Source organism: Neopsephotus bourkii, unplaced genomic scaffold (assembly GCF_033783945.1).
Source record: "Neopsephotus bourkii isolate Nb327-2 ecotype Australia unplaced genomic scaffold, CSIRO-AGI_Nbou_v1 NB_659, whole genome shotgun sequence".
In the NCBI taxonomy this organism is placed as follows: Eukaryota; Metazoa; Chordata; class Aves; order Psittaciformes; family Psittacidae; genus Neopsephotus; species Neopsephotus bourkii.
In genome coordinates, this window is record NW_026901158.1 from 5,499,249 (window position 1) to 5,524,783 (window position 25,535).

General features: G+C 56.4%; 1 protein-coding gene and 1 long non-coding RNA gene across 3 annotated transcripts; one reads left to right on the plus strand and one right to left on the minus strand.

Annotated features, from left to right (window-relative positions):
• Positions 1-1,069: 1,069 nt before the first annotated feature.
• Positions 1,070-23,586, minus strand: PRRX2 (paired related homeobox 2). The gene is made up of 4 exons (XM_061352788.1): positions 23,278-23,586; positions 2,630-2,814; positions 2,340-2,518; positions 1,070-1,778 (listed from the first exon to the last, which is right to left on the minus strand). The coding sequence occupies exons 1-4, from the start codon at positions 23,519-23,521 to the stop codon at positions 1,643-1,645; spliced, it is 744 nt and encodes a 247-aa protein (XP_061208772.1). The 5' UTR covers positions 23,522-23,586; the 3' UTR covers positions 1,070-1,642.
• On the plus strand, positions 18,711-20,808 carry LOC133211931 (uncharacterized). Of its 2 annotated transcripts, none has more exons than XR_009725324.1 (3): positions 18,711-18,893; positions 20,371-20,432; positions 20,559-20,806. It is a non-coding gene; the product is annotated as an uncharacterized LOC133211931 (long non-coding RNA). The 2 variants fall into 2 exon arrangements; XR_009725325.1 differs by lacking the exon at positions 18,711-18,893 and adding an exon at positions 20,065-20,166 and having other exon boundaries at positions 20,559-20,808.
• Positions 23,587-25,535: the final 1,949 nt, after the last annotated feature.

Below are 25,535 nucleotides of genomic sequence, written 5' to 3' on the forward strand. Positions count from 1 at the left end.
TTTGCTCCGTGGATAAGGGAGGAGGTGGCTGCTCCCAGCCAGGGGGCTGCATTGATCACAGAAAGCTGGGGCAGGATGGAGGGGCTGGTTCACCCCCAGCCAGAGGAGATGTGCTCCTCTCCTGGCTCTCCCATCAGGTTTCCAGCTCTGGGTGCTGAGTGAGTCCCCTGCCTGGGGTGTATGTAGCTGCTGGGTACTGTGTGTGCCTGCTGTGAGAGCCCCAGTGGGACAGGGAGGGGATGCTTCTGGGAGCAGAGGGGAATTGCATGGGCCCATGTGTAGCTGGGATGCTTTCAGCCTTGGTGTCACACACCAGAGGACGATTATCTGGAGGAAGCATCTTAGCAATTGCTGTGTTCATCCTCAGATCTACTGCTACAGTCCCCAGCAGGACTAAGACCTTCTAGGCAAGGAGAGCTGGTGCCTTCTCCATCCAGGCCACCCATCTGAACTGGTGATGTTCCTGTGCTTGGCTGGTGGCTCTTTGCAACGGGTGAGGAACGAGTGCTCTGGTTTCTAGAGGGCTTTGTCCACAGGATAAAACCTCCATCTCTCTGGCTCATCCCTCCTGGCTGTGGTATCAGCAGGGGAAGGTGAAGGGCGCATCTCTCTGCTGCTGAGTCCCGAGGGTGAAGGACTGGGCTGAGGCTGCCCACCCTGTGTCCATCCCCCTGCACATCCCACCTTGCAACCTCATGATGCTGCGCAGCAGGGTGGGATGAGGAGGAAACCATTTCCTTTGTGGAAAACCAAAGGAGCTCACCCCCATGGAGTCGCCAGCCCCAGAGCCCCACACACATGTGCGAGGCTGTGCCTCCGGAAGGCGAAGCCTGCTTTGCCGTTGGCAAGGAGCGCCGGGAGCCGCCTACTCAGCTCAAACCCAACAGCTTTTTCCAATTTTCTCTTTTCCCTGGGATGGTTCAATGACCTGGGGCTCGGCAGCATTGCTGGCAAGCCCACCGAGGGCAGCGCTGCCTGCATGGGGACCGCGGTGCTCCCCGCAGCGCCCAGTGAGTCCTTTGCGCCCCTCTTTGAAGGGGCATAAGCCTGATGCTATCGATATAGGCAGCACGATGCAAAGGGCTGGCTGAGGCAGGGACGAGCTGTTGGCTTCCCAAAGTCTCTCCCAAGCACAAAGAGGCAAAGGCACGGGTCAGCTTCGGCGTGTGTGGTTGAGCATCACGAGTCGCAGCCTGGCGGAAAGGGGGGTTCATGATCCTCCCACCACTGCACACTGTCCCTGCGGGAGGACAAGACCCAATAACTCTTTGGCTCTCTGGGCAAGATACCCAAATTGGTCAAATCCAATAGTCCAAGATCCTTCCATGTTTGGAAGCAAATTCTTGTTCCCTTGGCAAGTCTGTTTGTCCTCGAAGAGCGCGTGGGGGGTATGTGTGTGTATATATAGCCTTTATTATAAGGGTGTGCGGAAAGCAAGTTTCTAACCAAGTTTGCTCCATATGTGGCTATAATTATGTGCCACTTCGGCCTGGGACTGACTCTACCTTCAAAAGGGAAGAGAAGAGGAGAGAAGAGGTGCTGAGACGTTGGACGAGTGGCATGTGGGTTGGGTTCGTCCTGGACCGGCACAGGAGCTCCACGCTGTATCCTGGATGAGGCCACTGGGTGGGCTTTGCCCTGGTCAGTTCACGGTCGGCACCTGGTTCTGATGGAGGCTGAACTCTTTGGCTTTGAGGCGCAGGCTGGCGATGCTGTTGGCCATGTTCACCCCTTGGGTGGGTGTCGGGGTCCCGCTGGAGCTGTAGGAGGGCACAGTGCTGCGGAGAGGGAGCAGGGGAGGAATAAGGCATGGCCATGAGGAGTCTGCATGCCCTCCTGGTCCTGCCGGCTTCCCAGGCCAGAGTGGCTGTTCCCTCTTAGACATCTCCCACAAGAGCAGTCAAGGCTGCAGCATTTTTATGTGGCTGGATGCATGTGGGAACCCCTCAAACTATGCACTGGGAGGCCCTGCCTTGAGCTTTCAGATGGGATGCCTGGATGTGGAGAGCTGGGAACCAGAAGGGACCCTTACCACCACCCGTGCCAGGATATGGGAAGGGTCACCATGAGGCCAAGTTGAATCCCTTGCGAGGACCAGGGCCCCCACTCCAGCCTCAAAATGCATGGAGGCAGGGAAGCCTGCTTACATTGGGCAGGGGATGCTCGGATGAGGCTGAAACGGGTTCCCAAAGCAAAACCAGATGAGTTCCTTTTAGTCTTGTAAAACTCCTGCATCCTCAGTGGCAGCACAGAGCTGTGCTCCCATGGTGGTGGGGTGGTCCCTAGGCAGCCTGTCCCATGGCCATCTCCTCCCCAGACCCTTCAGTGCCTGCACCTACCTGTATGGCGAGGAGCTGGTCCAGGACAGATACTCTGGGGTCAGTGCAGTGGGCCGTGGTGCCATGGGCTGCTCGATGGCTGCTTCTTGGCTGTAGGATTTGAGGAGCGATGCCGATCTGTTGGCCAGCATCGCCCTCTCGTTACGGCGGAACTTGGCCCTTCGGTTCTGAAACCAGACCTGCATGGAGGGGGAAGGTGGTCAGAGGAGACACAGTCAAAGCAGGGATGTCCCAGGCATTGGTCTTATTGCTCGTGGTCATGTGTGGAATGAAATGAGGTCTGTGCTCACCTGGACTCTGGCCTCACTGAGGTTGACCCTTCTCGCCAGCTCCTCCCGCACGAAGGCATCGGGGTAGTGCGTCCTCTCAAAGACCCTCTCCAGAGCCTGCAGCTGGCTGCTGTTGAAGGTGGTGCGGTTCCTCCTCTGCTTCTTCTTCCTCTTGGCTGCCCCATGGCTCGGGCTCAGGCTCTCGCCTGTGGGGAAAGCACAGGAGAGGACACATGAGAGCCAGACCCATGGAGACTTGGGGGTCTGCACTGCCCTGCTCTGTACCAGCTGTGCTCCCTGCAGGGAGCAGCCTACCAACCCTGAGAGCCAAATCCTGTTTCAGGACCTGCTGGAGCTTGGGGTTAAACCCAGCGTTTGCAAAGACCTGGGGTGGTTTTATACCTGGCTAAGATCACCTGGACCTGATTTTGACTTCCAGTTTCAGTGGATTCTGGGGGTACCACTTGACCCAAGCAGCTGGGACTGCATCTCACAACCCCTCCCATAATGAGAACATCCACAGGGTGTCTTAAGCTTGGCTCTTGTAAGGGTTTAGGGCAAGCTTTCATGGACAGGGATTGAAATTCATCACCGGAACATCTCTGAGATGTGGGTCTTGGCTCCTACCTCCAGCACAGCCCTGGCTGTGCCTTATCCCCAAGGTGACACAGGACTGCAGCCAAGCATCTGTTCACCCAGCCCTGGTCTTCAGAGCTAGGCAGGAACACCACTGCGCCTCGCAGAGCTCAGCCTCCACAGTGTTTATTTCTGGCTTTGCTGGCTCATGGAAACATGAAGCTGAGGATGTAGTTTGGTTTCTCAGTATTGATCTTGGGCTTTCAGCCAGGCTGCGATTAATCTCCTCTTTGTCACTAATATCATCAGGTTGAGGCAAGTTTATGAAGTCTCTTTCTGAGATAGCAAATCAGCTGCCGGCAAAGGCTGCGCAGGGAACACGTCTCGCTGCTGCTCTTCCTTATGGAGGTACTACTTAATTATTCTTTCTGCTAATAAAGCATCTGGATCCAATATGTACCTACTGCTGGGAAAGTATTTGGGAATTGTTTGAAATGTTAATAATTTTATGACATTCTGATTCATAGCAGGGTTATGTTGGGGTTTTCTGCTCTGTATCATTGCAGAGGCTGTGATGGCAGGAGTTACTGCTCCCTGAATATGCTCGAGAAATAAATACTTGCTAATAAGCCATCTTGGTACTTATTAAGTAGATGAGCAACATTTTCATATTATTCTAAGGAAGTAATATCCCTTCCAGCAGATTTTGTTAACTCTCCTGCTTTATTGTGTGCAGTTCTGGTGTCCTCAACATAAAAAGGACATGGAACTGTTTGAACAAGTCCAGAGGAGGCCACGAGGATGATCAGGGAACTGGAACACCTCCCATATGAAGATAGGCTGAGAAAGTTGGGGCTGTTCAGCCTGGAGAAGAGAAACTGCGTGGAGACCTCATAGCAGCCTTCCAGTATCTGAAGGGGGCCTATAGGGATGCTAGGGAGGGACTCTTCATTAGGGACTGCAGTGATAGGACAAGGGGTAATGGGTTCAAACTTAAACAGGGAAATTTAGATTGGATATAAGGAGGAAATTCTTTCCTGTTAGGGTGGTGAGGCACTGGAATGGGTTGCCCAGGGAGGTTGTGAATGCTCCATCCCTGGCAATGTTAAAGACCAGGTTGGACGAAGCCTTGGGTGAGATGGTTTAGTGTGAGGTGTTCCTGCCCATGGCAGGGGGTTGGAACTGGATGATCTTAAGTTCCTTTCCAACCCAAACTATTCTATGATTGTAAGATATCACCAAAATGATGAGCAGGAGGGAACTGAATCCAAGATCTTTAAGGCCAGAAAACCCTCTTGGACCTTAATTCTGAATAATTCAAGACACGAAACCTTCACCAACAAGTTCTCCATCGAGCTCCTAAGGTCCCTTTGTGTCTGAATATACCACTTGCAAGGGCTGTCCTATCCTGAGATGGGCCATGAGGATCAGAGGAACCGCAACGTCTGCTAGCAGGTTGTCCTCTGAAAACAGTGCTGCTGGCTGATGCCACCACCAGCATCCTGGTGCCAAATGGAAGCAGCACCAGGGGATGCAACAGAAGAGGAAGAGTTACATTTATTTCCATTGCTGGCAGTGGCCTCCTGGAAAGAGCAGATGGCTTCTCTGGCACTTTGCTATAGTGAGAACCAGTGCCAGGGCCTGGGGAGCACAGGGTGCCTCCACCCCTGACCTGTTAAGGGATGAAGCATTAGGATGGAAGGAGATGCAGGGATGCGGAGGTGGGACCTGGGTACCACCAGCTGTCCTATTCCCCATCTGTCCGGAAGGGGAGGAAAAGGAGCTCTGTCTGCCTCCCAGAGCTTTGTGGCAGCCATCAGCGTTTCTGTGGGTCTTTTGTTATGTTCTAGGAGCATCTGGACTTGGTTGACCATCCCTTGGGCTGGAAACAGCCCGTGCTCTTGTATTTGGGACATGTCCTTCTTGGGCTGGGCAAAGACATGATGGATGGTGCTGTGCCCAAAATACCTGTGGGTTTGAGACCCTTTCCCTGCCAGGAAACCACAGGATGCCCTTTGCTGCTGCTCGTGTTTAAAGGCTCACAAATGAAATTCTCTAGATTCCCTCCAGCCCTTGTTCGTGCAGCTTCAAATGTTCTGCCAGTCTCTGCTTTCCAGTTGCCCCTTTTAGTTAAACTCCTTTTTTGGTCCTGTTTTCCTTCAGCAAGCTAACGAGCCGCTGGATTAAAATACATGAAGCTCAGTCATGGTTGTCCCTGAGTTTTCCAGGAGCCTAGGACCAAAATGGGAAGTGTCAAGCTGGGAAGGAGCTACAGGATGTAACAGGGTGAGAGATGTTTCCTGGTGTGTTTATGGCCACCCTGTAGGACTTCTGGGGCAATTATAGGCAGGGGCTTGGTTCAAAAAGTGCCGTCACCCACGGCATTGCCCCCGCATTGAACTGGCAGTGATTTCAACAGAACCCTAATAAATGTATAAATAACATTTATAAGTCCCTTTGGTTTCAACCCCAATTTAAAATCTGGCTGTAGGACTCTTCCATAAGTGATGGCAGCTCCCACCTACTCGAATTTGGCTGCCAGCAAGGAGGAAGAGGAAAGGTTTCTTAATTCTCAACCAAGCTCCATAGGATCTGGCCCCATTTCTGGCTGGCTTCCATCTCTCCAAACCTATGGAGTAAAGAGCTAAATGGCCCCAGGAGCTGGGCACTGTTGCACGATTCCCATATGGAGCTGGTAGGCTGCTGGGATGAAGATTTCAGACCAAAGTTGGACCAGGCTGTGTGTGGGTATTGGCAGTTCTGGGGTGGCTGGAGAGCCGCAGACCCTGAGCTGTACCTGGGTTGGGGTGCTTTGTTCACCCCTATTACTGGTTTTAATGAAGGGACCTTCTTCCGCACCACAAAACCCTGCGAGATGCCCTAGGGAGCTTCTAGGAGGATGCTGGTGGCCAAAACCCCTTCCCCACCAACACACACCTCCCATAAAGCACAATGAACTTGGTTTCAGCTCACAGCTCCCCAGTCTGCCCCGCAGAAACTTTTGCTTTCGAGCTCAATTCTCTGCTGTGTTCATTTTCTCCCCTATTTTCCACCTCATTTCCATACTGCAGGGAGGCAGCTCCATGCCTGAGGTGCCTGCCCGGGTCCTTTGCTCTGCTCAGGGATGAGCCTTGGTAATGGATCAACATCTTTTCCCCATTAGCTCAGGCATCGCAGGCCTGTGGGACCAGATAAATGCCGCCCTAATTGCTGGCGGCGTGTGTCTGACAGGTTTATAGAGTACAAAGTCGGGCTGGATTGCTTCTATCGGAGATGCTTTAATAACCCCAAATCAGCCTTCCAAAAATGAGCATCGCTAAGCTGTGGAATCAGAGAAGGAGCAGGGAAGGGGATGGGTTGGATCCCCTCAGACCCACTGCCACGCATCCATGGGAATTGGATTGAACCGGATGCACTGACACCTTGATGGAGGAATCAGAAACTGGTTCCCACCCCGATGGGCTTCCAGGGATGAGAGTTTGTAGCTGCACAAAGTTAAAACCAGCTTCCCAATGTCTGTCTTTTACCCCAAAACAGCACTTGGGGGGGGGGAGTTACAGAGAAAGCCAAGCCCTTGCCTTTGTCAGTTGTAATTTGGGGGCTCATTTTGGGCATGGCTGAAGGCATCAGTTTGATTGTCCAACCCCAGGGTCAGAGGGGACTCCTGAGCCACCCCACAGCCACCTTTGCCTTCGCTGTATTTATCTTCCACTGATTACAATTTCCGCTAAAGGGGGGAAAAAAAAGCAGGAGAAGAGGGAAAACAGGGGGATAATGTTACCAAATAACCAACGATGACACAGGGGAGGAAGGGCTTTGTGCAGAGCAGATGAGCCCCGTGTGCTTCATTAATTCGGGCCTTAATTTGCCCCAGCATGTTAGAAAAGACACGAGTCCTTTGTGGATGAGTTTTGGGGTGCTCAGTGCCGCCTGGGTAACCTACAGCCTTCCCTCTGCAATACCCAACCTCAGTGCTGCCTGCCTGAGGGCTGTGCCAGTCCTATGGATGCCACGGGGTGCTGGGAGTCACCCTAAAACCTTCCCCATGTGGGAGAAGGCTCTGGCAAGCTTGGGCCATGACGGTGAGCTGCCCTGCCATGGGAACTGGGTCCTGCCCCATTCCTGAAGGCAATGCTGGGTCAGTGCCGTGCTGGTTCAGCCGAGCACTGGCCAGTCCCACTCTTGCCTTTTCCCTGTGTGCTTCCATTAGTTTTCCATAGGTGGCTCGCCGGGGTGCTGGGCTTGCCAAGGGGGGCCCCACGCAGCAGCCACCGAGTGCTGTAAAGAGGTAATTTTCACTACATTTCCACCGAGGCTTCAGCTTTGACTTACGACCTCCATTAGTGAGCGATAAACGGCCTCCGTGCAGCTGGGAACCAGACCCAACCACCGCTTAAACCCCAGCCGCAGCGTTCCCAGGGATGCTCCGGCAGCGCGGCTCATCCCTTGGGATGGCTTCTGGTGGCGGGCTCCATCACCAACCTATCGCTCCCCTCGGGACATGTAGTTTGTGGGGTTCCTTTGCAAAATGCTCATCCCAGGGCATTGTGTTCTCCCAGCACCATCACTGTGATGCAGGATGGCCACTTTGTCCCATTACAAGCCTATCTCTCCCTTGAATGATGCTGCAAACGCAGCATCCTGGGACAAGTTTTGCTGTCTCTGGCACCGCCACTTAGCTTTGGGGTACAAGCACCCCCCTTTCTCAAGGGCCATGCCAGCCAGTTCAACCCTGTCCTGCAGAAAAACCCAGCCTCCATCTCCTCCAACGTGTTTCATTTTCCATTGCGCCGCAGACCCCGGAGCCCCAACCCGGTTTGTGCCATTAAATTATTTCACACGTTCCATTTACTTGTGAGCAGTTTGCCAAAGACCTTTTTAAGCTTTAAAGTTTTCACACACACACAGACTCCCCCCCAGCCAAATGATCAAATCTGTGCCATTTACTTCCCTTCTCCACTTGGAATGGCATTTTTTTTCCCTACTCCCCCCGTTTTTTTACTTCTTGGGTATAATTTAAGGGTTGAAATAGCCTGGAGGGAATTAGCTGTAAATTCTTCCTAAGACAAATAAATTCAGCCCTCTAAGTTCCTACGTTTTTCAAACCGTTGAGAGACGTTTTGGGTTTGTTTTACTTGAAATAATGATCGTGGCGTATCTGACCCTCAGGCTGCGGCCGGCTCTAACCAAATAAATAGCTTTTATTAATTAAGGTTTATCCTTAACAAATAAAACCCCAATTTGATCTCGGGCGGCTAAATGAGCAAAAACAAACAACGGGTTCTCCGGGCACTTGATGTGGATTTAACAAATTAACTGGGCCTTCATCAGGGAAGCCGCAGGGTGGTGGAGGCCTTTTACAGCCAAGAAACCCTTTGGAAAAACAATGTCTTTCATTTCTCCCATGCTCTCTCTCGGTAAACATGTGGACTCCCTTCATCCCTGCGCGTACTCGGGGGAAGCGAGGAGAGCTCCGGCGGTGACGTCCTCCAGAGCTTCATGTGCAATTGTTTAACTTGTTCCTCTAAATCATGCAACAGGGAGGAAGCGTTTCCCTTCGGATCGTGGAGAGCAGAGCCAGAGCAAAGCGCTCAGGTTTGGGAATTGCCCCTCTGTGATATCTGCCCGCTCCGGCTCCTTTTATCCCATAACCTTCAGTAGAGACACCCAAAGAGGAGGGGTGATATGGGGGTGCATGGGAAGCCGAGTGCAGCTGAAACCCCTTCCCAGCAGCACTGCCCTGCTTTGGGATGTGGTTGGGGACAGCCTGGGAGCCCTGGGTGGGGGGGGGTCTGCAGTGAGGAGGGATGCTCTGCAGGCCAAAGGGGACCTGGGGGCTCATGGGTGCAGGCAGCACAGGGTTTGATGCAGAAGTGATGGTGGGAGCTGCCTGCAGTACTACAGGTCCTTAATCCCATCAGATCATCTTGGGAAGCCTGGGGTGGGGGCTGAGAAGCAGCTGGGAAGCAGTGCTCCATGTGTGCTGGGACACCCAACTGCAGTGCCTTTCCTGCACCCAGCCTGGCTGCATGGGACCAACACAGCGCTGCAGCTCAGGGCCAAAACTATATTGGTGTAGCTCTGTTTTCTGGGTGATTTCACCCCACTACCCAGGGGAGAAGCCGTTTGGGGCCACCAAACGTTTGGGCACACTGGGTGTCAGTGCTGGCTTTGCTCAGCATGATGCTGTAGGGTCCAAACCCATCTGGGAACAACCTGTGGGCACAGGAGACAGGGTATCCCTGAGGAATGGGGATATTCTATGGGAGCAGGGTCTGACCTCCCCTTCCCAACCCACTGCTGCTTCCAGCTCCCGTTCCAGCCTTGCAAAGACCCCGGGAATGCCGGAGGCTCTGGGGGGGGTCCAAATGTGCTGAGTCCGAAGGAAACTTTCTCAGCTCAAGTGGCTTGCATGAAAAATGTACGAGAGGGGCAAGCCTGAGCTACTGGGGAAACATCCATCGGAGCGCAGTGTTTCCGAGGATGTTTCACCTCATTAATTGTGAGAAAACCGAAACGCTGACACGTTTTTACAGGCTGCCAGTTCTGCTGGGGGAAAAGTGTCTCTGTTAAAAAGCAGCAGCAAAAGCCTGCACCAAGACACAGGCCAAAGCTGTCCCGGGAGGGCTTTAGCCTGCGCTCACTGACAGGCAGCAGCAGCCTGGTTTATGGTTATAGAGCTGCAGCCGCACAAGCCACCCAGCACCACAGCCATATGGATGCCCGATGTCCATCAGGATACTGCCCGAAGGTGCTATGAGCCTTGGGATGCTCTGTGCACACCCTGCATCCCTGAACCCAGGAGGCTTTTCCCTTTGCATCTCCAGAAGCTGCAATTGCTGCACATCAGCGGTGCTGGGGATGGTGTGTGATGTCTGAGCACCCATCACAGCACATCCAACTGAAAGCCTGGCAGGTTCTGGATTGCTGGCTGAGCCAGCAGCATCCCTGCATCCCAGCAGGATGTATCCGAACCGTGTATGCAACCAAATGGTGGCACTGAAGCGTTTTTTTTCACCTCATCCCTATCTTTAGTGCAGCAAATGTGTGGGAACATGATGTTTCACTGGGTTTTGGCACCAGAAGGAAACTGGGGAGGAGGAGCTCTATGTCATGGGATGCTGCTTCTCTCAGAGTGGTCCCAGCCCAGCAGCAGCCACCAAATTCACTGGTGAGAACTGAGTGGATTCAGAGCTGGCTCTCCAGCAAGGGCAGCAGTGATTTATAAGCTGCAAAACCCAAGCACACAAAAGGAACAAGATCAGGATGTCACAGTGAGGAGAGGAGGAAGAGAGGGGATGAAGGAAGAAGGGAATGAGGATAAGGGAACAAGATGCTGGAGAAGCCAGGCAAGGACCAGGCTGGCTGAGTTATGCGCTGTGATTTAGAGAGGATGCTCTGTGGGTTGCAAACTGGTGAAACCAAAGGGGCTGCAGCCATAGGTAAAGCCCCAGGGTTTTGACATCACTCCCCAAACATTTCCTAGCCCTTCCCACCAGGCTGGAGGCTCCTGCCCTGCCTGGAGGCTCGTGCTCAGCCCAGCACAGTGCTGAGGCCAGGCCCTGGGAACAGTGTTTTGGCACGTCCAGCCCCTGCGTCAGCGGAAGCGTTCAATGAATTAATTGCAGCCACATTCCCTGAAGGAGGAGGCAGGGTTGGTGGGATGCTGTCAGGCCCCTGGAAGGGGCTGGGGAACATCTTTGGCCATGATGCTCCAGTGGGAGAAGGATGAGCAACAAGAATTTCCCCTCTGCCCTCCCAGGGGGCTGGGGGGAGATGGTGCCATCACCCACCTTTTATCTGGGTGGGAACTGCCTCCCTGTGGATAGACCTTTGGAGAACGGGACATGGACAGACCCTGCTGCTGGGCTCACCAGCATCCCGTCCCCAGTCCTGACCCTGCGGTGGGACCCAGACCTGTGCCTGGCTTCATGAGCATCGCCTGAAACAAACTGCTCCTCAAACAGCCTGTAATGCTGCACAACGGTGCTGGCACCCGGTGCGGGGCTCAGCGGAGCCTCTTGCTGTGCTTTCCCAGCTTCCCGGCTCCTGTGCACCCCAGGAGCCGGGGCTGGAGCCATTGTGCAGGGCCGCAAGGCTCAGACTGCCTGGCTGCACCCGCTGACGGGTGGCAGCGGCCCAGGGCATCCAGCCCAGGACCCGGGGTGCTGAGCACATCCCTTGGGCTCGGTGATCTGTGAGTGAAAAAATCCCTCCCAGGCCGTGCCCGTGCATCGGGTGACCCCAGCCTGCAGAAGGGGCTTTCAGGGACTGCCAAGAGCATCCCATGCACTCCAAGGAGGCTGCGACCGCAGCCTGACACAATGGGCTGTCCCGGCTCCAGCACCACTGCCGCCGCCTCCATTGTGTCAGGTCTCTGCGGGGATGGAGACGCAGAGGAGCCGAGTGAGGCACACGCTGGGATGCTGGTGGCCACTGGATACCCTGATTTCCCCCCAAAGGGATGGCAGGGAGAGGAGAAAAGCCTTCCAGGAATGGTGAGTTGTATGCAGGAGTCTGCTGGGGATGGTGGCACCCCAATTGGCTTTGTGTGGTTGGGGTCTGACCAAAGTCCGACATCATCCCTTGAACAGGCAGCTCAAGGGGGTTCACTGCCCTCTGGGGTCCCCCTTTTAAATGGGGCTGGGGGTCACACAGAACCTCCAAAAACTCATCCGCAATGGTGCCAGTGTGGGGTGTCCCCTGCAAATGCCAAAGAGGGACAGGATAGGCACGGGTATGGAGGACAGATGTATGGATATGGAGGATAGACATATAGATGTGGAGGACAGACATATAGATGTGGAGGACAGACATATAGATGTGGAGGATAGACATACAGAATATGAAGGATAGACGTATGGAATATGGAGGATAGACATGGATATGGAGAACAGACATAAGGATGTGGAGGATAGACATGGATATGGAGGATAGACATACGGAATACGGAGGATAGACATGGATATGGAGGATAGACATGGATATGGAGAACAGACATAAGGATATGGAGGATAGACATGGATATGGAGGATAGACATGGATATGGAGAACAGACATAAGGATGTGGAGTGTGTTGTGCCGCAGCTCCCGGCCTAGCCCAGGGATGCTCAGAAAGGCCACGTCAGACCAAAGGGATGCTGGTGGCGGTGGGGCTGGGATGCCAGGCGAGCTGAAGCCCTCGCAGCACAGCCAAGCCTGGGGCAGAGGCACCGCAGTGGGTTTGAAGGGACCAGCGGGGGAGCAGGAATGTCAATTCTGCTCTCCCTGGAATCCACCAGCCCCATAGAGGAGGCCCGGAGACCAACAAAAGGCACTGGCTCTGCCCCAGCCGCCGGCAGCCCGGAGCCTCCACAGCAAGGAGGCATTCACAGGGGGTTTGCTTTCATCTTCCAGCCAGGAGACCCGGCTGGGGTGGAATGAGCCCGGTGCTTGGGCTGTCCTGTGCCTCGCATCGCTGCAGCACCCCAGGGATGAAGCTCCCGTTGTACCCAGTGAGGACACAGCCTCCCAGCTCTGCCAGCACCGGTTATGCCGTGCATTAAAATAGCTGAGTGTGGAGAGTGGCAGCGCTGGTGATGGTTAACAGATGTGTGAAGGGGTTTCCACAGCGCCTGGGATCCACTGCTCAAATGATGGATTTTGGGTCAGCTCTGGGTACCACAGCGAGGGGGTACAGGCAGAGGGGACGGTCCTGGCTCCACACAGCAAGTACAGTGATGGAATGGATGGTGCCAGGATGGATGATACCAGGGAACAGACCCCACTGTCCTGCATCAGGGCTGAGCATGGCAAATGCTTCTCTCCCCATCCTGCAAACCTTGTAGGCGCTGCTTGATGCATCCATGATGCAGCCACGGAGGTGCCAACATCGCTCGCACACGGCTGCCTGACATTACAGCTTACACAGGGTATGTGTAATTAATTAACACTAATGAGACTTGTGCAAGCCCTGGCCCTGAGAGCAGCACCCGCCTGTGATTGCAAAGCTCCACCAAAACCTCAGCATTAACGCAATGCGGGTTTCACCATAGGATGGGAAAGGGATGGGATGGTTTGTGCCTCAGACCATCACCATGGTGGGAACACGCTGGGACTTTTGCATGGTGTTTAACCAATAGAACTCATCAGGCAGAGCAGGAATCTGAGGCTTCTATTCAGGGACCCCTGGCACTGTGATCCCAGCCCTCCTCTGTCCCACAGATCAACAGAAAAAGGTGGTTTCTTGAAACAGAATAAGCAAAAGCCCACAGCAAACCAGCCCCATTGGCATCAGGCACTGAAACCCAACACCAGCCCACCAGGTTAAAGCACCGGCCCCACTACATCAGGGTCATTGCCAAGCGGGATGGGCAGGGATCATGGGGAACAGTGGGAATCCCCATGGCGTCCCCTCCTGCTACCAACCCAACTGCCCTCTCTCTTTTTGAGGCCAGTTGGGTGATTTCCACCCCCAGGCCAAGATGCACCCATTTGATCAGTGAGTACCAGCACCTGCTGAGAGAACATCCCATGGCCACCGCCTGCATCCCTGGGCCGGGGACACGGCCACGTTTGGCCAGGACATGGGATGGACACAAGCCCCCATCCAGGACCCCATCCCAGCACAGCTCCAGGCAGGACCCTCGTGGGCGCCTGCATGCACAGACGTCCCGGAAAGCCTCGCCAGCGCGCAGCATCGCTGTCCTCCGGTCTGGTTCTCATTTGAGGTCGGTGGCCTCTCGCCAAATTTATTGTAAAACATTCATTTTAATAATTGGCTCATATCTTTTTTTTTCCCCCTTTTCTGTTAATCCCAGCCTGGTTAACTGTTTCCAGGTTAAAGCAGAGAGTGAGTGGCACGGGTGGTGGGGATGGCAGGGATGGGGGGACATTAGGGATTGGATGTCAGGCAGGTTGCTGGGGACACATTCCAGCCATGGGGAGGACACCAGGGCACACCTTGGTGATGCCAGGGTGGGCGCAGCTGCTTGGTTCCCAGTCTGCAAAGCCCAATAGAGCTGAGACCCTCATCCTCATCACCCCAAGCCTTCATCCCCTCCAGGTCCCCAGGGAGCCCAAGCACCATATTGCCACACTGATCCCAGCATCCAACTAACCAAGGCCCCAAAACCCAGCCAGGAGCAAAGCTGGGGACATGCTGGCACCAGCGGTTGAGATCCTAGGGTGTGGGTCAGGGACCCCCAGGCACGTCCATGCAAATCCCATTAAAACTTAACCCCGATGGGTAACGGGTTGTGCTGAGCATCCGAAGGGCTCATGAAGTGGACAGTGCCTGGTAGTTTAGTCCCGACAATTGTTTTAGGTTTTATAAACCTCTAATAGTAACAGAACTGTTTCGGTGTCTTTTAATTTAAATGAAAACAGTGATTTTTTTTTCATTTAGAAACTCCCCTGAGGTATTTACAACCCCAAATTACAGCCATGTGGCCGAGAAAGTGAAACCGGTGAGGAAGGAGCGTGGCCACCGCCCCAAACCCAGCACAGCCCCGAGCAGCACCGCGCCAGTGGCCGTCCCCACATCACCCGTGCCCCCTCAATAGCACTGCATGGATGGACTCTGCTTCACACCTTAGCTGGGGATATGGGGTCCCCACCCGGAGCTGCCATCCATGGCATCCTTAAGTCCTTCTTCCTTTTTTGTCCTTTCCTTTCCCTTCCCTCTCCTGGACCCACATCAGGAGAGGCAGGAGGAGCCCCACAGCACCAGTGGGTTTGGAGATAAGAGCCCATTGTCCTGCCCTGCACCCTCCTTAACTCTGCTGCTGCTGGACCAGGGTCTTTGATACGTGCGGGATCCCCTGTATCACCACTGCAGCATCACTGCTACTGCTGCCCCAAACACCCGCCCAGCAGCAATACAACAGCCCCCAGACCCTGAATGCCCTGCATGGCTCAGGGAGCAACACAACCTGAGGTATAGCACAATTCCCCCACATCACTCCAGGTACAGTGCCACACTGTCCTTCTGCAATGCTCTCTACAGCTTGGGGTGCAATATAACCCCCCCTCATATACACTTTGCATTGCCCTCTACACCTTGGGATGCAAAGCAATCCCCATCAAGCAACATGCTACATGACCTGTGCTACAACGCAGTCCCCCTGCACAACCCGGGGTACAATACAACCCCCTGTACAACTCGGGGTGCATCCCAACCTCCCCACCCATGCCCCGCACACCCACGCATGTCCCGCTGCACCAACCCCGCATCTCAGCCCTGTACCGGGGCTGCTCCCCGCAGCTCAGTTCCCATCGCTATGAGGAGGGCCAGGGGCTGTGCCCCCTCCCCATTGCCCCACTCCCACCGGCGCTGCCATGTGCTCCCCGCTGCTCCCCCGGCTCCCCTGCCATGTGCACTCCAGTTTCCTTGCGTGTGAAGCCTGCAGCCTCTCGGATTCAGTGGCTGGAAAGGATGGCGCCTCTCCACATCTGGTTCAATGCGCGAGCCTGGCGCCTGGCTTAGCCACAGTCTCCATTCAGAGACACACAGACTTTAATAGACTCATACAATTCTTCCTGATCTATCACTGCAGCCGCAGCTGAAAAGCTGCTTTATTATATGCGCTCCAAAGGGGGATGAGGAGGGAAGGGGAGGGGGCCGCCGGCTGGCGCTGCTGCTCTCTGAAGCCTCCCTGCCTGCCCCACATCCCCCCCGGGACCTGAGTTGCCCCCCGGGACCTGAGCTGCCCCCCCAGCCCTGCCCTGGCTTCCAGGCACTGTTCTCCCTCCAGCCCCAGGGTGAAGGAGCAGCTCTATGGCCTCATTACACCTCCTGCTCCATCAACACCACCACCACCCCCCCAAGCTGCCCTTTGCACCCTGGATGGGGCAGTCCCAGCAGAGCTGCTGGGGATGGGGGTGACAAAGGGGGCTCCATCTGTCCCCCTTATATCCCCAAAGAGGTGTCAGTCCCCACCAAGCTGGGACGATTTCCCCCCAACCCATCCAACATCAGTCTCCCATTTACCCCACAGCTCCCTGCTAGGGGATGTGCACGCAGCACGGGATGCCCATGGGCAAGGGGCTGGAATCAGATCCTCCCATACCCCCAGAGATGTTCCCAGCAGATCCCAGTGCTGCGGATGGTTTTCCCAAGGGAAGCACAGCATCCAGCGAGGGATGCTGAGTATGGATGGAGCCATTTCATTACGCCATGGGAAGGCTGGAAAACATTCCCCACAGGCACGTGTGTCCCTCGGGCGAACACGAACGCTGGGAATGCCTCAAGGGTGAGGGTGGGATTTTTCTTTTAATTCCCAGAAATCCGGGGGCATCCAGTGAAAACCAGCCCAGTTCTGCATGAGAAAAACACCTCAAAACCCCAGATCAGCCCAACCCAATGAGGGCTTGCTTTCCCCATCCTCCCTGACCCAGCTGAGCATCACTGGTCCTGTGCAGGCACTGGGACCAGGCAGGGGATAACTGCCTCTGCCCATCAGGCTTTCACCCTCTTCCCATTGCCTTTTCCAGCCAGGAATAAAGAACAGAACTGCATTAATCCTGGTCTATATCCTTGCCTAGTCCCAGCCGCAACCCACTGCCCAGCATCTGGAAGGATGCTCTGAGCCTGCTCCATGGTTCAGGGATCCCATCCTGCGAGGGTACCTGGTGCCAGCCTGGGGATCCCGAGCCTCTGCCATCCCCAAAGCACCCAGGTCCCATCCTGCTTCAAACCTCATCCCTCCTGCTCTGTGATTTTACAGCTCGAGGGGGATAATTCCCTGGGGCCGGAGGAAATCAGCCCTGGGAGAAGAGGTGATCCCGCTCCCTGGGAGAGAGGAGGGTTTCTAATGAGACAGCCTCAAAGCCCCAAATCATTTCATCAGCCTCCCAGCTCCAGACACACGCCCAGGCTCTCTTAAAATGCTGATTCGTTGAAATTGGCCCCATCTTGGCTGCACGGAGTCGAAATTTCATATTTTTCCTGTGAATCAGCCCCGTTCCCTGAAATAACAGCCCAAAAGGAGAGGGGAAATAGTCTTGCACTGAGCTGTTCCTGGTCGAGCTAGACATAACAGCCCAGGGGGGACAGCAAGGTGTCCCCATGCCCTGGCACCCTATTGGGCTGGGCAATGGGGTATTTGAGGGGCTGTTGGGGCTTAGAACACATCAGTGGGTGCTGCTGGGGCTCACAAGGGAGTGGGGCAAAGCTCTGTGTCCCCAGTGCAGGTGGGACCCCTGCGCTGTCCCCTTCAGACCACGCTCAGCAGCGGCTCTTGCGACTCTGCTCCATGTTCCTGCACCTTTCCCTGTTGGAAACAAGGGTGGGAATGAGCATTCCCCGCAGCAACGCCTGCCAAACCCCAGCTCACTGGGTGTGCTGAGGGGAGGAAAATCCCAGCAACGGGAAGCGAGGGGGGAAAGCGGTTTTCCTGCCCTCCTGTCCCAGCCAAGGCTGCTCCGGCTCTCAGGGTCCCATCTCCCCAGGCCCTGGTTTGGGGTTTTCATTCTCTTCACCCCTTGGCAGAGGCTCCCAGCACAGATCAAGCACGTGTGGGGACCCCGCAGAGCCCTGCGCACGCTGCACAGGACGTGCTGGTATGTGTTTCCCTGCGCCCCTGGGGAGGGCTCTGCGCTAACAGCGCTGCTTCCCGGGGCTGCACAAGCTCCAGCTCCAACCCAAAGCCCCCCCCCAAGGCTGCCGTAGGGGGAGCCTGGAGCCCAAGTGGGGATGTTCACCCCATATGGGGACAAATCTCCCCCAAATCGGAGCCCAGATGCCACCAGTAAGAGCCCGGCTGAATCCCAGGGGCAGAACATCCTCCTAGTGCATGGGGAGGAGCGGGATGCTGCACGGGTGTCACTGCAGGAGAAATGAGATGGGGAGCGGGTGTCATCATGCGGAGGAGCGGGATTCTGGCTGGAAGGCACAGGGAAGCACAGAGCAGTGGTACCAAGGGGTGCCCCATGGCAGAAGCCTCAGGAGACCTGAGCTTTTGACCTGATTTGTGCTGCTCCATCTGCTTTTGGCAGGGCTGTGACCTGACCCAGCCTCTTGTCCTGCCTGTGCTATGGGAAAAGCATCACTCCCAAACGTCCTCCCTATCATGGTTTTTGGATGGGCGAGACCTGCGGAATCAGTTCCCCCTCATCCATGGGACATGGGACCAATGTCCTGTGACAGTGACACAGAGCCATAGGAGGGGGTGTCCCCAGTAAGGAAGCGGGCAGCTTGGCTGCAGGGATCATGCTGCAGGTTGGGGCTGTCTCTTGGTCCCTGCAGCAGCCCAGAGAGGTGTGTGTGGGGGGGTCTTTCCCCATATCCCCGTTTCATCCTCACTGGGATACACTGGGATACACTGGGATACACTGGGATACACTGGGATACACTGCGCTCCCTGCGAGCGGCTGGAAACCGTCTGGGCGAGCCGGGACACGTCAGGCTCCTCATCCATCCCTCGCCTGTCGCCAGCCTCGCACTAAGCGCAAACAAATGTGAGGGTGGGAGGCGGGCCGGGGCGGAGCGCTCCCGCCCGGATTAATTGGCGCTTACTCAATCCCTGCTGATGGATGCTGCGCTGGGGACCTGCCAGTGTCAGGCACTGGGCAAGTGCTGGTCTTGGACACAAGGTCCAGCGGTGCTGTTCTCTCTCCTGGAGACCATCCTGCTCCAGCAGCCCCGTGGGCACCGTTCCTCTATGGAGATAAACCCCTTGTCTTGGGGTCTGCAGCCCTCAAAGCCCTCCAGGCAAGGAGATGTCTCCAGGTAGGTGCTGGGAGCAGTGAAGGTGATGTCTGGTCACTGAGTGTCATGGCTGTGCAAGGTGGCTCTCATCCAGGTGCCACCCATGCTGGCTGTGCTGGCCTTACAAGGACTGACATGGTTTGCTTCCCCCTTGCTTCAGATGCCACCTCCCAGCTCTGCCACACAGGGACTGTCCCCAACAAGGGCCCTGCCAGCCTGGGAGGGTGACAGGGACAGGGACTCCTGTTCTGGGGATGCAGCAAGGGGCTATGGGTGCTGTAAGCCCTGCACCCCAGCCTTGCTGTGCACCAGCGGGTCGTGTTCAACTGCATCCCAACCTCATCCCCCAGCCAGGGCAAGCAGGACACGGTGCCCCCCTGAGCAGCAGGGACCCCTCCTGTCCTCTTCTTTGGGGGGACAAAAGTGTGAGAGCCTCTCCTTGGACAGCTGCACCCATGTCCATCAGACACTTCTCAAAGACTCTTCCCTACCATGGGAGGAAATTTGGGGTCCCAGCATCCCTGTCCTTCCCTGAGATGTCACCCCAAAACAACGGAAAGCCTCCCAGCAAAAGGACTTGGGGGGGTTCCAGCACTTTTGGGGCTGTGGAAAGCAGATGGGAGAGAGGGGTCTGATGGGTCTGGAGTTACAGGGCAGGGGGGCCTCAGCCTTGCTGGCTCCAAGGGTCTGTATTACCCTGAGGCAAGCACAGGGGGTTGGCCACGGATTAATGACATCGGGTTTAATTGCAGCCAAGCCATGTACGTGCACGGATGTCCCAGCGAAGGCAGATCCCTATGGGCACGTCCCAGCCCTGTTTCAGCAGTTGTGGTGTTACAGGGCTGCCTCCTGCCCATGCAGCCGAAGGGGCCAAGGCATCCCTGAGCTGTGCCCCTTGTTTGACAGGGATGAGTGGCATTTGGGAAGGCAGAGAGGTGCAGATGAATTGTGTCCTGTGAGCCAGGACCAGCACAGCCCCTGGGCCACCATGGGGGCATTGACTGGGATGCCCCTGCCTTGGGGAAAGTGCCTGAGCCCTGGGAGCAGCTCAGGACCGTTTGGGGCAATCAGACGCTGCTTGACGCCAAAAGCAAGCCCCTTCCTCTTTCCCACTCTGTTACCAGGTCCCTGCCCCTCCCTTTTCCCTTTCCAACTGCCCTCATTTATGTAATTAAAACCAATTTGCTGTAACACCATCTTAATCCCCTCTGCCCGCTGGGTGCAGCTCTCCTATCACTTCATCACTGCTCTGCTCAGCCTCAGCACAGGTCGGAGGGTCCCGGCTGCCCTGGGGGTGAGGAAAGGGCCCCAAGAGCCCTTTCAGTTTGAAGAGCTCTGCAAATGGGATGCCAGGGGCCATCACACGTCCCCATCCCACTGCCTGCTCCCACCGAATGGGCAATGCCTGCCTGCCCCATGCCGGAGGATCCCTTTGGAGGGTCTGCAGCCCTTCCTCTGAGCCCAGCTGTGACAAAAGTGGCTCTTTCTGACTTTACAGCCCCGAAGCTGTTGCCGGAGCCAGCGCCCGGCTCCCTCTCCCATCCCCAGGCGGCACCAAAAGTAAGTTCATTGTTTGAAAAGCCATCAGTCAAGGCCTGCTGGCTAAAATTACCCTCCTGCTTTATCATCTTGAGAACATTAAGGGCTGTTGTTAACAGATGTTTCGCGTTACACATTATTTGTTAGTCTAATGAAAGGAGGTGAACAAGCTTTCAAGACCTCAGAAGTTGTGCCGAAGGTTTTCGATGGGAGGCTGCTGCACCGCTGCAGGGCAGGATGAAGATGAGCATGGGGACCAGCCTTTGCCACCCTGTTGGCATTTCCACACTCTGGCCTCACTTGTGTGATTCCTGTCTCTTAATTTCTGGGTCTCACGAGAGCAATGCGTTGCAGGGGTATTTGTATCCTCACACCAGGATGTGCTGGGTGCTCTCAGGGCCAGGCTGGGGATGGGACCAAGCAGCTCCCTTGGATGGAGAAGATGAGGACAGCTCTGGTCCTCAGTGCCAGTGGGAAGGGATGTGCCAGCCTTGTGAAGAGAGATGGGGAGATGGAGATAGAAAGCGGGGTTCTGGGATAGGGATGGTGAGTGAGGGCAGGAGAGAGTTGAATCCCCCTCTGCAAAGAATAACCCCCTGCCCCAAGCTTCTCTGGCTCTGCCAGCCTTGGGAACAGAAGCCTCCTCCTGCTGCGGCTGCCTGGGGAAGGAGAGAGCGGTTTGTGGAGGTCGCAGTCTGCTGGGCACAGCCTAAAGCATCCCTCTGCCAGCTCTGCCCCTGGATCACAGTGAGCCCTGCCTGCTGCAGGGGGTGCTGGCAGCTTCGGGGCTGCTCTTCCTCCAATCCACCGGTGCGATGACCCTGCTAACAGCAGAGCCACATCCTGCAGAGACACACTCGGGTACCAGGATCCGTTTGCATTGGTAATAAACCCCCTACAACCGACCTGCGGAGCTCCAAACTCACATCTGGCAGAAGAAGCCCACAATGGTGAAGAGGAAGATGAGAGAAAACGCTGAGAGGCTGTTTTACTTTAGGATGCCAATAAAAGATAACATTGCCAGTAAAAGTTCCTCTGCTGTCATCACGCTGATGCCGAAAGCATCGCAGATGTGTAGCAAAAGGCTGATACTCACAGACAGGGCATTTGCCTGGTATTTGGAGTCTTCCCATTTCAATTTAGGAAACTGCACCCCAATTAAGCCTGTGGCAGTGGGTAGTGGGTCTCACAAGTCAATGTTTGCACGTGGGCTTTCTTGTTTCCTTGTTCTCTTCTTGCCTGCTGCTCTCAGCCCTCGGTATTTCTCTTTCCAGGTGGGATCAGAGGGGGAAACGCTTCCACTCCTGGACAGGCTGTTGGAGCATCCCACATGCTGATGGTGTCTTCATCCCTGCAACCTCGCCGAAACAGGTGTCAATGGGAAATATCCCCCATGGTCCAGCAGTGTTGGGATCAACTGGACAAACCCCATAGGGCCTCTGCCAGAGGTGGAATGGGCTTTTGGGGTGAGAAAAGGGCTTGGGGGGATCAGACATCCCCGTTGCCTCTCCTCTCTGGTATTTATCATCCCTGGTACCCACTGAGCCTCTCGGGTGCGGTAGGAGCTCTGCAGGGTGGTAGTTTCTCTGTTGTTTTGCAGATCACCCTTGTGAGCTGAGCTGGTTGCGTCGGGCTGGGCTGCGTTTCCCAAAGCTGCACTGATCCCACACAACAGACTGTCCCCCGTATGGTCCCATCGGCGGGTGGAAACCTCCCCGCAGTCCCAAAGGCAGTATGAGAAGTACAAACAGAACTCATGAGAAGAGAAGGGAGGATGGAAAATAACGCCCAAAATACCAGCTACACCATCCTGAACGCAACACCCAGCCTCACTCAGCCCTCAGCATCCCAAGCAGAGGCAGGTTGGGGCTCAGGGGGTTTCTCGGTGCAGGAAAGTGGTTGTGCAGAGGTTGGACAGTGGGTGCAAGAAAGGTGCTTTAGATCTGTGTGCCACGGGAGGGGACAGAGGGAGCCCCTCACCGCAGGTCTGGGCAGCACTGATGCCCCTGTGGACTGTGCAGCCTGGCCGGGCTGTGCTTCAAAGGGCTGCAGAAAACAAGCTTCGGGGTACCAAAACCCAGCCGGGAGGCAGGTTTTGGGGGTGTCACCCAAGGGCGCCCTCGGGGTGGGCACCTCCACCCCACGTTCTGCCTCCCCTCGCCTGCTCCATTCGCTGCTTTGCCGCAAGGACGAGGCGAATCCTCCTCGCCGCAGCCCCGGGCACCGGAGCAGGAAGGGATGCGGAGCTGGCGCAGGGATGCGGGCAGGAGGGTTCTCCCGTTAAAATCGTGCCTCTTGCCAGGACCGAGCGCCACGAAGCCGGGTCCCGGGTCGACCCCCGACCCCTTTCCCAGCACCAGTTCTGTCCCCGTCTGCCGGTTGCTGCCGGTGCTACCGGATGGGAGCCGCTTACTGCGGCCGCCGGGAGCGGGCTCTGCATGTCCCGGTTCCCGTGACCCAACCGGGCCGCCTTCACTCCCCAGGCCTGGAAACAGAGGCGGAGACCCCCGGGGAACGGGGGGACCCCGCAGGCCGCGCAGCCCTGGGGCACACCGGCAGCCCGGGACCGGCCCGTACCCAGCATCTCCGGCGCTAGCGGGGAAGCGGCCGGTGCGGGGTCCCACTCCGCTGTGCGGGGTCCCTGTGTCCCAGTGCGATGTCCCCGTCCCCTGACGAGGGGTTCCTCCGCCCCGGCCGTCGCGGTGTCGGCACCCGCACACGGGTCACCCCTCTTCCCCACCCGCTCCTCCGGTGCCCCCATCCCCGCCGCGGGGCGAAACCGACCCCTTTTATCCGCGGGGCGACGGCGGGGACACCCCATCCCCAAAGCTGCCCCAACCCGTTTGGGGGGGGCCCATGCACTCACCGTCCTGGGGCGCTGCCTCGCTGCCGCTGCTGCCTCCCGACGGCTCCGGCATGGCCTTGCCGCCACCGGCGGGGGGGGGACCGGCCGGAGGGGTCCCGTTCATCCCGGCCGCTACCTCCTCCAGGTCGAGGAGGTGGCTCACGCTGAAGTTTTTCCGGCTTTGAGCGTTTTCGGGCGGCTCCGGGCCGCGCACGGCGCTGGGGGCGAACGGCTTGTCCATGGCGAAGGCTGGCGCCGAGTCCATGGCTCCCACCCCCAGCCCGCAGCCCACCCCGAGGTGCCGGGCCGCTCCCGGCCCCCTTCCCCTCCCACCCCCCCTAAAAATAAAAAAAAAGAAAAAAAAAGAAAAAAAATTATAATTATATATTTTTTTCTTTTAAAAATGGGGAAAAAAAATAAATCGCGGCTGCCCTGGGAGCCCGGCTCCCTCCCCAGCCCCTGTTCCGCCTTGTGCTGACGTCTGGGGAAAAAACCACGCTCCCAGCCCAAACTTTCTTCCCCTGCTCTTTGCTCTGGAGCTGTTCAAACAAACGCCCCTGCTCCGAGCAGAGCGGGGCGGCCCCTCGCCCCCCCCGCCCCGGCACGGCGACCTGCCCCCCTGCCAGGGGCCGAGCACCGCCGGCAGCCAAGCCGCGGAAAGGGGAAGGGGGGGGACACAGGGAGGGAGACCCGCTTGCCCCCCCCCTTACCCCATCCACATCATTCCCCCCCCCCAAGTTCTGCTTTAAGTGCTTCTATCAACAAGTGTAAGTGGCTGCGCTCCGTGGGGACGGATGGGGGGAGAGGAGCTGGGGAAACCCACTCCCAAATGGGGCTGGAGGGAGAGGTGACCCGTAGGTTAGAGGGGGCACACGGCCCCCCTCCACCTCCAACCCCCCCCGCTTTAACCGGTCCCCATCAACCCCGGAGCAAGGTCACCTCTCCTGGGAAAAGCCTGGCTCTCTCGCCTTAATGAGATAATTACGTCCTGCACCACAGTTAAAAACTCATAGGCTGCTTCCCTTGGGGTTAGAAAGAAACCTCCCTAATGAAAACCAGCCACCGGCAGAGGAAAAAAGGGAGTTTTCCTCTTTAAAAATGGTATTTGTATATAGAGATACATGCACAGGGGTGGGAGAGAGGGGGGCTTGTTGCCGGTGTCCAGGAAGGGCTGGGGGGAACGGGCTATGAGCAGAAATGAGAGGTGAACGGTTCCGATTCCCCCCTCCCCGGTTCCAGCCGCGCTCTGCCGCCCGGCGCTGCAGGCACATCTGGACGGGGCTGCGCGCACGCAGGGTTCAAGCCCACATCTCGGAGCGAGATGGGCCGCTCGCTGCAGCCCAGCTCTGAGCTCATAAACATCATCCCCGCTCCAGCGCGGCCGAGGGAGGCAAACCCCTGCCGGAGTTATTTTAACATTTGTCGAAAGCTTTTCTTGCGCTCTCTTCCCCTTCAAGTCGGAGGCGTGCGGGCTCCGAAGCCAGCCAGCGCTGCCAAATCTGATCTTCCTGACGGGGAAGCAGCTTCCCAGAGCTCTCCAGCTTGGAAGGGGTGTAGCTGAAGGCAGATTTTGGCTCTCTCCGACTCCGCGGGGGGCTCCTCGAGTGTGCAAACAAGCCAGCCCAACCTCCCTTCCCCTCGCCTGCTTTTCTGGGGTCCGTTTATTGGCCCAGTTTATTGGCCCTGGTGGCACTTTAGGAGTCAGCTCCGCTGTCTGGTCCTGCCGCCTCGGCTGTGTAAATCACAGGGCTGGCTGTCACACCACGGTCTGCTCCTGCTTCCCTTGGGCTGCTCCCCATGGATGGGTGTTTTACTTCTGCCCAGCACCCAGCTGGATGGGTCCCCGGTGGTGCGTGGTGCTAGGGTGATGCTGTGCACTGTGGTTATGCGTTCAATGGGTTTATTAGAATATAGATGGTATCTATCATATATTATATTGCATAGATTGGATATATGGCCATCAGCCCTCCTGGTTCTCCCTGCTCTTGGGTGGGAAATGCCTTCATCATCCTCAGGACCCCCAGACCCTGGGGGACCCAGCACAGCCTCATGCCACCCTTCCTTCAATAGGTACCCACTTGATCCTACTTTTTGTCACCGTGGCTGCAGGTACGGACCCTTCCCAGGATGGGGATGGTGCCATGTCCAGGAACACCTCATGGACCAACCTTGGGGATGGAGACTTCCCCTTGGATGACACTGACCCATTGGTGATGCCCACTGGCCACTCAGCATTACCAGGGGCCTGGAGCAGCGAGAGCCCCCCATTCCTTCCCCAG